At 49.2% G+C, this 17,396-nt stretch overlaps 1 protein-coding gene across 1 annotated transcript in view; it reads left to right on the forward strand.

Moving 5' to 3' along the window:
- Positions 1 to 17,396, forward strand: part of CSMD1 (CUB and Sushi multiple domains 1) — a 968,167-nt gene that overhangs the window by 879,164 nt on the left and 71,607 nt on the right. Inside the window, exons 37-41 of the mRNA XM_056113926.1 lie at positions 2,043 to 2,147; positions 9,316 to 9,434; positions 10,266 to 10,335; positions 10,419 to 10,535; positions 13,845 to 14,054. Coding sequence (XP_055969901.1) covers positions 2,043 to 2,147; positions 9,316 to 9,434; positions 10,266 to 10,335; positions 10,419 to 10,535; positions 13,845 to 14,054 — 621 coding nt within the window. The remainder of the gene's footprint in view (positions 1 to 2,042; positions 2,148 to 9,315; positions 9,435 to 10,265; positions 10,336 to 10,418; positions 10,536 to 13,844; positions 14,055 to 17,396) is intronic.

Below are 17,396 nucleotides of genomic sequence, written 5' to 3' on the forward strand. Positions count from 1 at the left end.
GTGCCCAGGACACACCTGGTGATGCCCCGCAGGTCAGGTGCTGCTGGGCTCAAACCAGAGTTGACTGAAGCAAGGAAAACTCCTTCACCCTCTACTATCTCCCAGCCCCTAGAAACTTTTTTTCCTCATTTTTTAAATTGAATCACAATGAGATAAATTGTTACAAAGTTGTGTATGACCCAATTTCAGTCACATGTTCCTTCACCAGTGCACATTTCCCACCACCAGTGTCCCCAGTTTCCCTCCAGGCCCCCTCTCCAAGCCTGCGTCTGTGGCAGCACTTTCCTTATCCCTCTCCCTCCCTTCCTCTTCCTTCCTCTCTCCCTTCCTCCCTCCCTCTCTCTCTCACTCCCTCCATCCCTCCCTCCTTCCCTTCCTCCCTCCCTCCCTCCCTCCCTCCTCTTGGGTCTTATCGTTTTCAATACAGGTACTGAGAGGTTGTCATGTTTGTCCCTTTAAGTACCTTCAACACTCAGTTCTTTCGAGAGATATTCTAAGAAATACACATTAGAATTTCACAAGAGATTGACATTGTGTCTACAATTTGCTCACAATTTGAATAAAATACGTTTGAACAAATCATATATATAAATTAGAGGTGGGATGATAAAATGCTATAATATCCAGAGAGAGAGGGGTATTTTGTGTTCCATATTTGCAACTTACTAATTAACTTAGAAAGGACTTATTATAAAGGAAAATGATTGCTCTGGAACAAATGAAAAGAATTTTCAGCCAGAAAACTGCTCTAAAACAATCAGTAGTCTTATACTTTTTGAAAAAGCACTGTCACTTCAGAGTGTCGATAGAGAAGCTGCTAAACTCACTTCATGCCATGGAATGGGAACAGCCAAGGAAAGTAGTTGCTGCAGACTCACATTTCTGGAGAAGGCCTGGCAGCTGGTCATGTCAGGGCTTCGCTTTTCATGTCTGTGCGGCTCACCCTGGTGTGAGGGACTCGTATTGTAAGCCGGTGGGACTCTCTTCTGGAAACAGGCAACTCAGAAATTGTGCATGCCAGCTTGTTGCTGGCGGGCGCAGGTGGGCCCTGGGAGTGGGACCTGAGAGATGAGAGATGGCGACAGTACAAACAAAGCAGACAGGCCAGGGTGCCAACAGGTGGCATTGGCCGAGAACAGGGACACTCTCCTGGGCAGGCAAGAGTTGATGCTCTGTGGCTCGTGGAAAGGTCTGGCAGGACAGACGGAGACTCTTTTTGGCATCTCCATCCAAGAGACTGCTTTGCCGGGTGCTAAGGACACAGGTCCTGCCTTGCCTGGCTTTGCTGGGTGCCACGGACACAGGGTCCTTTCCTGTGGATGGTGCTGTGGAGCCCACAGTGGGACATGGGGCGAGGGCCCTAGTGTCTACCATGTCTGCCCAGGAGGATCCCCTTGTGTTCCGTCTCAGGTGCAAATGCACTGCTGTCAGCATGTTTTCTGGTGCTTCTCCCTGGCAGCCCCTCAGCCCCAGGCCCAGGACCAGCCCATAATCCTCCCCTTGTGTCCGTGTCTGCCAGAGATTTGTTGCTGGTTGCTGAGAAGCATTGTCCCCTCAGTCCCAGCAGAGCCTCCCTGTGCCCATGTCCTGGGCTCCATGTGTGGCTGGGCGTGTGGCTCCAGGCCAGGGCACTTCGTGTAAGGGAGTGTGTCCCAGTGCCCAGAGTGCCCAATCTCCCAAGCCGTCATCCAAGGACAGCTTTGGGTCAGCGAGCACAGCCCGACCACCTCCCAGCTCTGCCTCCTCAACCTAGTCACGGAAGAAAAAAGGTTAATAATGACAATGATTGCATGTCTCATAGGAAGCGATGTGTAAATCCCGTGATGTCTTTAAGGAAAGCGTGGAGGAAAACTGTTCTATGGTAGTGTGATCAGGAGAGTTACCTGTGCTTGGAAGAGGCACTTGAAGAGGAGCGGAGGTCAGGATGGGAGCTAACGCTCGGGTGGAATAGGGGACAGAGACCCCCACAAGCATCCCTCGAGCCCTTCGTGAGAGCAGGCGCAGTGCATGTGCGGGGGCTGAGCCTGCCTTCTCTCCCGCAGGGACCACAGTGCCTGCTCTGCTCAACAGCACCTCCAACCAGCTCTACCTGCACTTCCAGTCGGACATCAGCGTGGCGGCTGCGGGCTTTCACCTGGAATACAAAAGTAAGGACAGGTGGGCTGTGTCCACCCACGGGCTCCCCTCATTATGCGGAGGAATCATGGTGTTCTAAAACTGTGTCTGGAAGTCGCCTGAAGTTGGGCCACACGGAATCTTTGTTAACTCTATTTAGTAAAAAGACAAGTGAAGAGGGAACTCAGACCTTAGCTCCAGGAGGGGGCTCGGCGCCTGCTGGCTTTGTGGGCTGCGTTCAAACATGCCTAAAGTGGCCGCTGGGGACAGCATTAGTCTCATGAGTGGTAGCGAATGTCTGTGTTAGCCTCCCAAAACACATGTGCCTTCCGATGGAAGAGCACGTGTCTCCCCTTCTTGGTCCCATGCTGTGAGGATGAGCACAGCTCACCGCCTCGTTTTAATTGGGAGAAGGGATCGAGGAGGAGACTAACCTTTTACAAATGGATGAGAAGCCAAGTTAATGGGCTGATGAATGAATGACAAAGGTCAATTTTTAAGTCTTCTACCGGCTGTGATTATGCAGGTAAACCTTGTGAAAGCAAAATAAGAATTTCCAATGAGAGAGAAGTTTATTTTAGGACATGTTTTCAAGCACTAAAAAAAAATGCTTAATGTTGATATTCATCTCCTTTAATAAGCAGTTGCAGATAAGCAAATACAAGGATAAGCTTTAATAAGTGATCCTTTGAATTGAGATAAACAGTTTGCAGGGATATAAATGCATGCATACTTTTCTGAAAGGCCAGAATTCCAGCTGATGATAAATATTCTGGAGCAGACGCAAACCCCAGAGCTGTTTCACATTCTGGTTAAATTTCCTTACTTATTACAGGCATTTGTATGCATGTTTATTCCAATTTATTTGAATAGGGCTTCTTCAGTGACAGTGTAAAATGGTATCGTGGATGTTATTTATGTGGGCCATGTCTGGAAAAAATCTGCTGCTTGGATGCATTTCGTGAACATCTGTAGACAAGAAACCATAAAGCTTATTTATGATGGTGATAATAAATTCTCTAATATTTTTAGCAGTGTGGGAATGGATGGGTGCTCTTATCTCTTTTCCTCAGTTATCTTGTCCTTTATGCCTTCTCATTCGCTTCTAACCCAAAGAGGTGCTTGTGAAATAATTAGTCTCCAGTTATTATTGGGCACAGTTATTTACGTGTTCACATGAACTTCAGCTTTGACAAGTTATGATGGACCACTTACCCTGAGGTCCTGCCAGTGAGAACATTCCCAAGAGAGAGCCTGACATGCTCTCTGAGGAACCAAGCTTACTCAGTAATTGGTGGTCTTGATGATTCCTTTCTAATCGATTGGCCTTTGCATCATATTTCTATCTCTTATCCTTTCCTCCACTCCTGTGTACTGTCATAGTCGTGGCCCTACCTAATTCTTTGTGCCTCGGTTTCAGAGGTGGATGATAGTCTGAGTGTTTGTGGAATTTGCCAGGTTAAGATCAATAGCAAAGGGGCTGGAGTGATAGCACAGCGGGTAGGGTATTTGCCTTGCACGTGGCCAGCCCGAGATCGATTCCCAGCATCCCATAGGGTCCCCTGAGCACCTCCAAGAGCAATTCCTGAGTGCATGAGCCAGGAGTAACTCCTGTGCATCGCTGTGTGTGACCCATAAAGAAAAAAAAAAAAAAGAGCAACAGCAGACAGCAGGCCAAGTAGGTGGCCAGGAGCAAGAATCTGATACTTGAGCTGTTTTGCATCTATCAAAACTGAACAACCCCAGTCTGCACATCTAAAGTCCTGGTTCTCCACTGAAGAGTGCATCATACAGGAGTCACGAGGCAGGGCCTGACCTGTTCCTCACAGCTTCAGTCTCATTTTGCTCAGAACAACCTACCCTGTGGTGCTACCCGTCTTGGAGCAGGAACAGAGCAGGGGATGTCTGCAGCTCTCCCAGGTCTGTTCCTGCAGGAATCTCATGGAGCATCTGAACTGAGCCATATGGTGCCCAGCAAGCCGGGTTACAGGGCTCCAGCTCTGAAGGACAGGAGGACTTGGACAGAGGTCTGGTCCTCCTCAGCTCCACAGAAGAGTTGCCCTTTTCTCTCAGGAAAATGCAGGCAGTGCCCTGAGAATCACCACAGCACATCGCTCCCCCAAGCCCCGGGTGGTTCTCAAATACCCCCTTTCACCCCAAGGTACAAGTGACAAAGGGTTCGTGAGACCAGTGGGGCTGAAAGACAATGGTGCATGTGTGCTCAGGATCAACTCCTGCCACCTAAGCTCAGGTGGCACCTGGGGACCCCTGGGGACGCTGAAGTGCATCTTGCTGGTCCTCATCTTAGCATGTAACTTGAGGGTCTCGCTGGACCCCATCTTAGCGTGCAACTTTGGGAGTCTTGCTGGCCCCCATCTTAGTGTGTAACTCGAGAGTCTTGCTGGCCCTCAACTTCTTAGGATGAAACTCTGGAGATCCTGCAAGCACGCAGGCTAAAGGGGTGAAGGCTGCGCTCCTTCCTCTGGAAACACGCGCACGACAGAGCCGATGCTGGGCTCTCGTTGACAACTGCATGTTGTTTATATCACACACATGTGTCAAGGCACAAGCGTGTGTGGGGCTTGCTTGGAAGATGGTATGAGAGTGTTTCTATGTGGCCTATTTATAGCTTGTGATTTCCACCTTTTCCCACCAGCTTTTGGTTTAATTGGATCTTTTTTTTTATTGCTCCTGTTCATCTCCACTACAGACTTATTAGTTCAAACAATAAAATTTTAATGACCTCCCTAACATTTAAAATATGAATCTTGGATGTAGCTCACCTTGAGATGAGACTGCTCCCCTCTGAGTGCAGTGGAACAACTCCATGATATGCTCCTGCCTTTCTCCTCTCGTCCTGGCCGCAATTATGATTCTTATTTGTGTCTCACCTTAAATAAGCCTCAGTGCCCACCATTTTAACTGTTCGGGGTTTGAGACAATGATCTTTTTTTGAGTGGTTAAAAATAAAACTGTCCTGTATGCTCGCCCTCATCTTACCATCTCTGGGGCTCTTTATTTATTGGAGAAATCCAAGTCTCTGTCTAAATTCTTTCCTGTTTTGAAAACTAATTTCCTTGACTATTTCTTGTCCTTTGGGAGAAAAATGAAGTCTCCCAAAATTGCTTCTCTGAGGAAAAGTCATCACTTCCCTCTTCAATTTGGAGTTCTTGATACTTTTTACTGAGATAACAGTGGCCTACAAGTGGTGTAAGGTGTCTGTGTGGCTGGAAAAGGCTGGTTGAAATCCCATCCCACTGTTAGTTTTTTTGTTATAGTTCGTGATGAGAAGTCAGCTGTGTCTTTTATGTCTGGCTTTTTGCCCTTTTCTCTGGCTGATTTACTCAGAAATTTTGTTCGTCATCTTACCAAGTCAGCTGCGATGTATTTGTATGTGTGTTTCTTTGATGCTCATGGATCTGTTAATTCTGGTCTTTCATAATTCATGAAAAATTCTTGTTCATTATTGTTCCAGATGTTCCTTCTTTCCTTTCTCCTTTTCCACTAGCTCTGGGATCCCATTTCTTTTCCTATTAAACCATTAGATGCCTTTTCACAGTTACTATTGCACAGCTCTATTTTGATTCACTCTTCTCTTTTTATGTTTGTACCGTGATATTAACTTTCTTTAATGGTTTTGGTTCTTTCCTCTGCCATATCAGTTATTGCACTGGAGAGTGCTTCATCTCTGACAGTGTTAGATTGTCCCCCGGGAATTTTCCTTTGATTCTTTCTCTTAATTCTTGTCTCACTAAGTTATTCCATATCTTCACGGATGCTCTCTTTCCACTAGATCTTTGAGCATAGTGTCAGTCTCATAATCAGCTTAATATTCCTGATTCTAGTCTCCTATTCAGACAAATGAGACTAAGCATATATGAGCATGGCCAGGTGTGGTTCTGACACCTGCCTTGTCTCTGCGTATACAGCGACATCCTCTTGCATTCATGTGTACCTTGTATGTTCTTACTGTCAAAACTAGAGGTCAGGTGTAAGAGTGCAGAGTCGCAGTTGGTGTCAGACGGACCTTGGCTCACTCAGTGGTCTGTTGACTCATAGGAGCTGAGCTGGGGTGAGTTCTGAGTTTGCTACAGGCGTCAAACTGTTCTCACATTGGCCTGATATGCCGGACACTTACTTCGGATATTCTCCGTGTCCATAGTGTATCATAAGCCCCCGAAAGGAAGTGCAATGGGTAGGGCAATTGTCTTGCATGCAGCTGACTTGGATTCAATTTCAAGTCCCTCACAGGGTCTCTGAGCCCTGACAGCTGTGATCTCCGGGCATAGAGCCAAGAGGAAGCCCTGAGCATTGCCAAGTGTGGCCCCAAAGCCAAAAGGAATAGGTGAATTCAAAGCAGCCGACCTCTAGCTGGTCATGACCGTGAAGCACCTGGTTGGAGGTGGTGTCTGGCCCCAACCACACCCCCACCCATTGTGTGACCTGTGCGGAGACTCCCTGGGGTCCAGGGCGCCCTGCTCATCTGAGAATGACTCTCTCCACCTCCCAGTTCCCTTCCAGGGCTGGTGGGTTTTCCTGCAGTGTTCCTATCAAGACTCCCTGACACCAACCCCCCTCAGAACCATGCCAGCCCAGACCTGCCCATGCAGAGCTTCTCATCCATGACCTGTTCCTGCCCCACTGCAGCTCTGGGCCTAGGCATAGGAGTCGTGCGCTGTCTGTCCTGGGGATCTTCACACTCGTGTTCTATTCCAGGATCTACAACTGAATCCCCCAGTCTTACAAGAGAGGCTGTGTCAGGCTGTGGAGATGCCTTCTTTCTGGCCTCTGAGGACTAGACATCTTTTCTCAGCTTGGTGGCTGCTGAGACATTAGTGTTAGGGGTTCTGACGTGTGTGTGTGTATGTGTGTATGTATGTGAGAGAGAGAGAGAGAGAGAGAGAGAGAGAGAGAGTTAGTGGATGTGTTTGAGTGGATGTGAAGGTGTGTGTGTGTGTGAGAGAGAGAGAGAGAGTGAGTGTTTAAATTAGTGTGTTTGAGAGTCTGTGTGTGAGAATGTGTGTGAATGAGTATGTGTGAGTATGTATGAGAGAGTGTGTGTGAGTGTCAGTCTGTATGAGAGCGTGTGATTTGTGTGTTTGAGACTGAGTGTGTGTGAGAGAGCATGTATAAGTGTGTGTGAATGTATATGAGAATGTAAGTGTGAGAGTTTGTGTGATTGTGTGTGAGAATGTGTGATAGTGTGTAAGAGTATGTGTAAGTGAGTGTATGAGTCTGTGAGTGTATCAAGTATGTGAATGTGTGTGAAAATGTGTTTGAGTGTGTGAGTATGAGCTTATGTGAGTGTGTGAGTGTGAGTTTTGTGAATATGTGAGGGTGTGTGTGAATATGTGAGATGTGTGAGCATGTATGAGTATGTGCATGTGTGAGTGTGCATGAGTCTACGTATGAGAGAGTGTGTGAATATGTGAGCATGTGAGTGTATGTGAGAGTATGTGTGAATATGTGAGTGTGTGAAGATGTGAAGCATGTGAATGTGTGTGAGCATGAGTGAGTGTGTCTGTGTGAATATGTGAAACATATGAGTATGTGTGAGTGTGAGAGTGTGAATTTGTGAAGCATGTGAATGTGAGAGTGTTAGTGTGTGAATATGTGAGGCATGTGTGTGAGCATGTGTGAGAGTGTGTGAGCATGTGTGTGAATATGTGAAGCATGTGAGTGTGTGAGAGTGTGAGTGTGTGTAAGTGAATCCCCCCCCCTTTGCTTCCTGCACTCAGAGGGCTCTCTTGCATCCCCTGGAGGAACGTCTTCTTTTTCACTTTGCTGTCGCCCGGATCCTGCCCCTCAGGCCCTGCTGGGCCAGAGCCCAGTGGCCCCTGTGCAGTGGCCCCTTTCTCTCAGCTGAAGTGAAAGGGAGGGCCTGCTCTGCACATCAGTGCCTCCCAGTTTTGCTTCCTCTGGTTCAGGATAGAAGTGTATGAGCACAGAGCTGGCTTGTACATGTAAACCATGGACTCATTTTAAAACGAGAGCATTTATCCAGCCACTTATCCAAGACACACAATTTTAAACAGGTGCTGTAGGGTTCTTCAAGATTTAGGAAAATTTAAGAGAGAGGTGAGGATAAATTGTAAAGTCAAGTTGGACTTATATTTACATTTTAAATAAAGCATTAGCAGCATAAGCCAGATGGGCCTTTTCTTTTCATTGTTAATTACTCCCCATTTAAAGAGGTCCTGAAATAGAAATCTGATTTATACATATGGCGATGCTTCCTTGAGGATGACACTTTTCATTATTAAATCTCTTTTCAATTAAATTCCACTATTGTTGTGATTTAGTTTATCTTGGTAAGTTGGAAGATACTTAATTTCTGGGTCCACCGTGAGCCGTAGAGACCCCTTCAAGCTGCATCCCTCCCAGCTAATGCTACAAACTCAGCGACTGTATTTGAACCACTGGTCTGTGGGTCTCTGAGCCCAGACAAGCCTGTCTCTGGGACATTTGTTATTTCACTGCCCTACTCAGGAGGTATTTTCCCATCAGCCACAGCAGAGTTTAAACATTTCTGTGATCTGTAAGCTGTGAGACTTGATCTCTGAGAAGACCAGGATCAAGCTGGAGAAGCTTCTTCTCGAAATGCATTTGAGATCTCCAGTGGGGCAGGAGGCTTGCTATTATCCTTGAGGTCACAGAGACATCCTGCCTGCTTTAGCTTGGGCTCTTAGTAGAGAAGAGCTTCCAGTGGAAGGCTGGGACGGGCCCACAGCCTTTGGGAGAAGGAGGAAGGAAGGGAGGAAGGAAGGAAGGAAGGAAGGAAGGAAGGAAGGAAGGAAGGAAGGAAGGAAAGACAGCCATGAGCCAGCTGTAGATATTAATTCTGGGAAAGGTAGGAAGGAGTTTGAACTGGTGCTTGCTATAAATGGGAACAAAAGGAAGGATGAAGGAAAGGAAGTGTGGAAACTCTCACTGTGAGGGTGGTCATACTTTACCAGGGAGAGCAAAAGGAGATTTTTCTCTTCTTACACTTGGGCACATGAGTAAGTTCAATGTGCTAATGATCGAAGTGATCATTACACCTTAAAATATAATCACATCACTCACTGTTGCATTTGATTTGTCGAGCTCACAGTTCCCTGTGAATGCAGCCGTGGCAACGTGGCCTGGCCTGACTCAGGTAAAGTCAGACCTTCTAACGTGAAGCACCGTGGTGCTCCGTGTCTGTCCTTGCTCCCACAGCCGTGGGCCTCGCTGCCTGCCAGGAGCCTGCCATGCCCAGCAATGCCATCAAGACGGGCGATCGCTACATGGTCAACGACGTCGTGTCCTTCCAGTGTGAGCCCGGCTACACACTGCAGGTGGGTGCGTGGGACGCCGGCCTCCTGCTCTGGGCAAGTGCTCGGTGCACTGTGCTCCCACACATGTTCATTCCGTGAACACGCACTCTCAGCGCATCAGCTGGGCCTCTCTACCCGCTCCAGAGTCTGCCTCCACGTGGGGGCACAGGACCCCCAGGCTCTGCTCCCCCCACCCAGAGCCTTGCTCTGGGTTCCTGGTGAGCTGGGGTCAGCATGCAGGGTCTCCTAGACCATCTCAGAGCTTTGTTCAAGAACTGGTGAAGGCGTTTTAGTCAGCCAAGGGGAAACAGCATGAGTCTTTCTGTTTTATTTACCTCCTGGTTGCAGAGTGAATAAATTTACTCCAGAATCGTTTTTTCTACAATTTGGAAAAATTCTTGTCTAATTCTCCTGCTGACAGAGAGCCAAGAGGGCTTGGCCATGTTGGTGCACAAGGCCAGAAAAATAGTGAATTGCTGCTCTCCCCACATTGGGGTCCCAGGAAGCTGTGCTCTTAGCCTGGACACAGTACCCTGGAAACCGTGCTCTTAGCCTGGGACACAGAAAGCTGTGCCTTTAGCCTGGGAGACAGCATCTGAACCGTTTCAGGGGAACTTTGGCTGGGAGCAGCTCTGCCCCCCTCACCTGCTCACATCCCGGGGCCATCAAAGGTCATCAGACCTTCTGCCAGGGTCAGCAGCTCTCGGGCTACCCCAGCTGGCAGGGCCTGGCAGTGACTATATTTGTGGGTCTGTGTGCATCTGGGTACGGTCTCTGTCTCTGGGTCTGTCTCTGTGTCAGACCTGGAGGGGGCCCGTGGGGCCACCCTGAGCCCACCTGTTCCTCCCACAGGGCCGCTCCCACATCTCCTGCATGCCGGGGACCGTCCGCCGCTGGAACTACCCGTCTCCACTCTGCATCGGTAGGGACATACTCCACCACCTCCCCTGCCCGCCCCCGTGCCCCCGAGGGAGCCCCCATCTCAGTGCCCTTGTCTCTCTGCAGCCGCCTGTGGGGGGACGCTGACCAGCCTGGGTGGCGTGATCCTGAGCCCTGGCTTTCCCGGTGCATACCCCAACAACCTGGACTGTGTCTGGAGGATCTCCCTGCCTGTGGGCTATGGTGAGTGCCCAGGGGCAGCACTGATGCTGCAGAGTCTCTGTCCAGCGGAAAGGGGCGAGGTCACAGAGTCCAGAGAATGGGATGGGCAGAAGCTCAGTTGAACTGAACCCTCCAGAGGCAAAGTTCAGCGCGATGGGAGGACACAGTGGGTGCATGACCCTGTCCTCTCTGGCCCGCCCTCACCTGTCTCAGCCCCGGACGGCTTGGGCTGCTGCTGGCTGCCTGTGAGTGCATGTGGGGCATGTGGTCTTCTCCAGAGTCCACTGCTCTGCCCTCAGACCTCTTGAGGGCCGTGGCCTGCGTCAGGACGATGGTCTCACGCTCTGTCGAGCCTTGCCCAGGAACCCCAGCTTCCACTTAGACCACCTCAGTTCCAAGTGATGGCTCAGGACATACCTGCAAGCACCCTGGCACTGAGGCATGAAATGGGCCATGTGCCTGCAAAGAAAGACCATTGGTCATATGGGCACATGCGTGTGCAGGTGTGCAGACACAGGGAAGATGCCATGACTCCTGATTGTCACCAGCTCTGTGCACGTTTTCCTGGGTTGCTTACACATGTGCAAACAGGTGTTCATCTGTGTGTCTGTGTGAGTGTGTGCATGCATGTGTCCATGTGTGTTTTGTGTGTATGGGTGTTTGAGTGTGCATGCCTGTACACATGTGTCTGCATGTGTTTGTGTGCATGTGACTATGCGTGCACTGTGTCTGTATTTACTTGTGTATGCATGACTATATGTTTATGTGCCTGTGTACATGCATCTATGCCCTCATGTATACACACGTGCTATTTATGACAGGGTGTGTGTGCAAGTGTACATGTATCGGTGAGCATGAAGTTCCATGTTTATACATGTATGTGTACTATGTTTGCACGCATGTGTGTGTATGTGAGCTTGCATGTGCATGTGCCATATTTACCTCATGAATATGTAGGTATGTGTGTTGAAATTATGTATGTAGTATACTGTTGTGCCATGCCTGCACGTGTGTAGTTTAGGCATTTATGTGTCTGTGATTGTGTGTGTCATATTTACACATATATGTGCACTTATGTATTATGTATGTGTGCTGTGTTTACGGGCTGGAGCGATAGCACAGCAGATAGGGCGTTTGCCTTGCTGGCCGACCCGAGTTCGATTCCTCCGCCCCTCTCGGAGAGCCCAGCGAGCTACTGAGAGTACCTCGCCCGCACGGCAAAGCCTGGCATGCTCCCTGTGGCATATTCGATATGCCAAACACAGTAACAGTGAGTCTCACAATGAAGACATTACTGGGACTGCTCGAGCAAATCGATGAACAATGGGAGGACAGTGCTACAGTGCTACAGTGCTGTGTTTACAAGTATGTAGCAGTGAACGTGTGTGTTGTGTGTACACGCATGCCATCTCTGCTCATGTATGTGCATGCATGTTCACACGGGAGACTAAGGTCTCCCCGACTTCTCCCCAGCCATCCCTGGATCCCCCGGCTGCCCCACTGGGACAGAGAGCAGGGAAGCTGGACTGTCCAGCTCTGCCTTCTTGGGTGCTGGCATTGCCTCCGTTCTAGCTGCATCTGAGGATGGGTTGTGGCCAGCCACTCGGTGTCAGGGACGCAGCCACAGGAGGTGCCCGCTGTCTCAGGAGAGACGCCGGTGACACCCCTGCTCCCCCCTCAGCCGAGGCCTGAGAGCAGGCAGGGGCCTGCCCACTGCATCCTCCCCCACCACCACCACCACCAATCTTGCCCACCTGTCTCCAGGTGCTAAGACACAGAGCGCCCGATAAGACCCGTCTAAGCCGGATTATGACTGGGTCAGGGCCTGTCTTAGGCCACTGAGATGCGGATGGACAGTCACCCTGCTTAAATCCTGCTCTCCTAATTGCCCTAATTCCATCCATCGTGAGTGATTCTAGCCCAGGTCCCTTCCGGCTTCCCTCCCCTGGATGCTCCCTCCCTCAGCGCCCAGGGAGCTGCCACCTCATGCCTTTCCCTCCTGATTCCTTCTGTGCCATTGTTTGCAACCGCACTTGAAACGGGCGGATGGCAGCACCTCTGTGTGGGTCTGTGTCCAGATAATGCCCCTGTGCCAGACTCAGGACCCCTGCTACTGTGGGTGGAGCTGAGAAGGGACCCCAGGCTCAGCGCCTGCCCCTGGGATAGGCACTCGAGAATTGCCACCATGGCCGGTTACTGCAGCTCATCTGTCGGGTCACAGTGTGCTGGGAAAGAAAGCGGGTGGCAGGACACAGTGAATGAGGAAGCAAAGCAGGAACATGTGCAGTTCTGGGAGAGCAGCTCCCAGCAGAGACAGCACAGGGCAGCTGGAGGAGATGGTGCTTCTCCCTCCTTTTGCCCCTCCGGCCCTCTCTCCCTTCTCCCTCCCTCTCTGCTTCTTCTCTCCCTTCCTTCTCCCCTGCCCTCCGTCTCTTCTTCCTTCATCTCTCCCTCCCTTTCTGCCTCTCTGCCTCCTTCCTACTTGCCTCCTTCTTCTCTCCCTCCCTCACTTCCTCTTCCTTCTCTCCCTCCTTCCTTCCTCCCTCCCTTACTTCTTCTCTCCACCCCTCTCTCTTCCCCTCCTTCCCTCCCTCCCAGCCTCCCTCCCTCCTTCTCTCCCTTTCTCCTCTCTCTCTTTTCCTCCCTTCTATCCTTCGGTCTTTCCATCCTATTTGCCTCATTTCTTCCTCCCTCCTCCTTCCTTCCTGCCTCCTTCCTTTCTCCCTCCCTTCTTCTCTCCCTTTCTTCCTTCCTTCTTTCCTTTCTTACCTCCTTTCCCCCTTTCTCCTTCTTTGCTTCCTTCTTTGCTTCTTTCCTTTGATATTCCCAGCTGTTCCCATGCAGTATACTGTCCCAGGGTGTTTAAATGGTCTCTGTCAGACTATGCTGGGTTGTTGGAGGAAATGGTGGGTGCAGGAGATACTTACCCAGAACCTCCTGCTGTTGCCAAGACACTGTTCACACAGAAACCTGTTAGATGCACACATGTCTATGTGGTGTTGGGTCCTCCCTTCCCAACCCACTTTTTTAGCTTGTTGCGTGTTTTAGGCTATAACGGCCTCTTCCCAGGCCCAGCCCTAAATCCACATGTGAGTGATAGGTTGTACATTCGCGTCCTTTGCGTGGTCGGTCAGGATGCCCGTGTCCACGTGTTCTGGTCCCACCTCAGCAGTGTGGCTACACCTCTGTGCTGGGGAGCCACGCCCTGGTGGAAGGAGGAAACAGCCCAAGTCGGCGGTGACCGACATGCCTGTCTCTCCCAGAGGAGTCGTGCTCTCCCCACTCTGGCTTTCCCAGGAAGGGTCAGTAACGTTCGTTCCCTCCCTGCAGGCGTCCACATCCAGTTCCTGAACTTTTCCACAGAGGCAAACCACGACTACCTGGAGATCCAGAATGGGCCGTTCCACACCAGTCCCATGATTGGGCAGTTCAGCGGCCCTGACCTGCCCGCAGCCCTCCTGAGCACCACCCACGAGACACTCGTGCGCTTTTCCAGCGACCATTCACAGAACCGCCAAGGCTTCAAGCTCGCCTACCAAGGTAGGACCCCAGGAGCACCACTCACTGCTCCTTGCTCTTCTCCTGCTGGCTCATGTCAGGGCATTCCTGAGGTCTGGTGCCCACGCTGCCCTCTACCAGACACCCAGACAGAGCTGGATTCTCCATGGTGGTCTCCGCTGTCCGATGGGCACTGTCGATAGAGCTGAGCTGATGAAAAAGAGGCAGTGGTTACCTGCTCAGCTGAGCAGAAAGCTTCTGAGAAACTGCCCCCAAGGATATTCACGAGCATGTGTGTGTTCATGGTGCATGCATGCCTGTGTGTGTGCGTGTATGTGTGTGCATGCAGAATGTGGGTGTGTGCATGCAGTATGTGGGTGTATGCATGTATGTATATGTGCATGTGTGAGTGTGTGTGCATGCGTGTGTGTGTGTCTCCATGGGGACACTCAAGCATTTTGAATATTTGACGGGGGCAGGGTTTTGTTGTTGTTGTTGTTGTTTTGGGAGCTTACCCTGATATGCTTAGGACTTATTCAGGGATCACCCCGGCAGTGCTCAAGGACTATATGTGGTGGCAGGTGTTGAATCAAGATCAGCTGCACATGAGGCAAACACTAATGTCTCTCAGGCCCAACATTTTAAGTACTCTTTCAAAATCAAACTTTTCCTTCTCTATTGACATTGCAAAATATATATACCAAGTACCAAATCCCATGACAGCATTATTGTCTGTGTGCTTTTTGAAATGCACTTTATTTTATATAACCTCTAACCTGCAATGTAAAAACAACAACAACAAAAACAAAAAACTTATATTAAAAATATTTCTCCTCATTTATTCCAGTTGGGTGAGTAAGGCCGTTTCTTTGGAGTATCAAAAAGAAGCTGCCAGTTGCTTCAACCCTTAAAGAATGATCAACAAAAGGAAGCAAAAGAAAAGCACAGAAATATTTGCTTAGAGCCCATCTAGGTGGAAGCGCATCAGGTTGACATGGGCTGGGGGAGTATAGATGCTTGATATCGACAGCACTCAGGCTGAGGTTCATGTGTTTTGTGAGATGCCCACAGACTCAACAGCCCGTTTCTTCTCTGAGCCAGAGCTTGGAGGTGAAGGGGCAGCCCAGAAAGGGTTCCCAGAGCTGCCGTAAGCCCACGATAGCTTTGCTCTGTGTGCCTGGACATTCTGACGAGGGAAACCACGACTGAGACAGGCAGTGGGCCAGGTCCGATCAGCTCCACACTTGACTCTTAAGCCTATTTTAATGGAACGCTGTGCTGTCGTTAAGAGATAAATAGAAGTGAAAAGCATGAGAACATGAATCTCCGTGTTGATTTCTAGGCTACATCGCTCCAACGAGGATGACACTTAATTAGATAATTTATCAGTGTTTGTCATCTTATAAAATTTATAAATTGGCAAAATGACACAACTCTGATTCGTATGTCAAATCAAAATTCCCAAGTCCTACTTGAGATTTCTAAGTTAAACTGATAATTAATGACTCGTAAGAAGATACATAAATCATGCAGATAATTCTTGTCAGTCTCAATGATGTCTGGGTCATATGCCCTATTCTTAAGCTTGTCATTTATTCACGACCACAGAAAGGTCAAAAATCTAACTCGTAGATGTAGCTGCCTTGAAGTTAAATGATGATTCCGAATGAAGAAGCAGCCGATGAAGGATCATGTTAAATAGAAGCGAGTCCATCGCCCCATTTCTAAGTCAGGAGCTGGAAACAGATGACAGTGTTATTCATCAACAATAAGATATTCGTCAGGAAACATATTGGCTCTGGGGGGGTGGCCACACGATCCATCTGCCGTCACAGTAAGCACCTGTAATTTAACTCTTGACTCAAATATCACTGGGGATGGATAGATGGGAGTGAGAGTTATTCTCCCGAATCTTAGGCACTGCCCCTATGGAAGATGACATTCTATTATCCGACTTGTGGGGCTGGCTTGAGCTCTGGAGCGATGGGGTCTTCCTGATCCCTGTGGAATGGTTGCCACCTTCTTTGCCCTTTTGTTTCTATTTTATAATTTGACATTTGAAGAAGTTGAATATTTTTCTTCTCTTTTCCCTCCTCCTCCTCCTTCTCTTTCTCTCTCTGCACTAAAAAAAGCATAGTTGTGCAGTAAGGAAAAACTTAAAGGCAACTGTCACTGTTTCATAAATTTAAAAAATGCATATTTCTTCACATTTCAACTCTCTTGGGGACTGCAGGGGCTAGGCTGCTCCTTGCTATGCGTAGGGCTTACCCGTGGCTCTCTGCTCCTGTGCAAGAACTCTCGGCTCTCGGTCTGGGGAGCACCCCAGGTGGGGCCCAGGGAGCACTCCAGGCTCTGGGCCCAGGGAGCACTCCAGGTGGGGCCCAGAGTCCATAGGTGGTGCCAGGGATTCAAACCCAGGTGGGCCACATGGAGCCAGTGCCCTCCCTGCTGTGCTCTCTCCAGCCCATTTCAGTTTTCAGTTTTCCTTTGCTAACTGTGTATTCAAGAAATAAATACAAAAGGCCAGCGGTGCCACTTCCCCCACCCCGGGGTAGCCAATGGCGATGGGCGACCAAAAGAGGGAATGAGGGCCAGGCTGGTTGGTGTCAGTTGCAGTTTATTCCATTCCCATCTCCTTTCTCTTCCTCCTCTGGGTCCCCTTCCCCGATTCCCCTCATCCTCCTCTTGGATCCTGCTCCTTCATACTTCTCCTTCCTGCTTCTGCCTCCCCCAGCCCACTCTTACAGCCTTAGTTAAATCCCAGATCATGAGGGGTTAGGGTAATAATTACACGTGGGTGTGGTCATAAAATCAACAGAGGTAAAGTCCTTCCCTCAGGAGAAGCTTCTTCTAGGACAAATTCTCATTCAGTAAGACAATCCACCCAAGAGCAAAATTCCACCTATGGGAGTGTTTCTCCTTTCCTTAATCCAACAAACATATAAGCATTCATAATATTAGTCATTTTATAGTCATGGTAAGAGATACATTGTGCTTATAATATTGCTCTCCCGGGGACATCTCGCTATAGATCTCAGACTACAGTGCTCAGGCCAGATAAGTCTTTCCTAACCCTAGCAGGGTCCTAAATCAGTCGTTATTTTTTGGGATCATGACAGAATTTGTCCATGACTATACTCTTAACTTATAGTTAAGTATTGTGGCACTTTGATGTGGCCCATTTCAATGCCAGAGTAGCTCACAGCTTGCCATAGATCCATCCAGCCCCTTGTCAGGACCCTGCATTGGGGTATTAGGAACTAAGGCAACTGAGGCTTAAGTTGAGAAAGCAGATAGCCAGGAGTGAATATTATTCAGAGTCAATTAGCTTCCAAGTTACAAAAGCATAATATTAACTGTCTTCCTGTGTCTATACATAAAGGA

Source organism: Sorex fumeus, unplaced genomic scaffold, assembly GCF_029834395.1.
Source record: "Sorex fumeus unplaced genomic scaffold, SorFum_2.1 ptg000024l, whole genome shotgun sequence".
NCBI lineage: Eukaryota > Metazoa > Chordata > Mammalia > Eulipotyphla > Soricidae > Sorex > Sorex fumeus.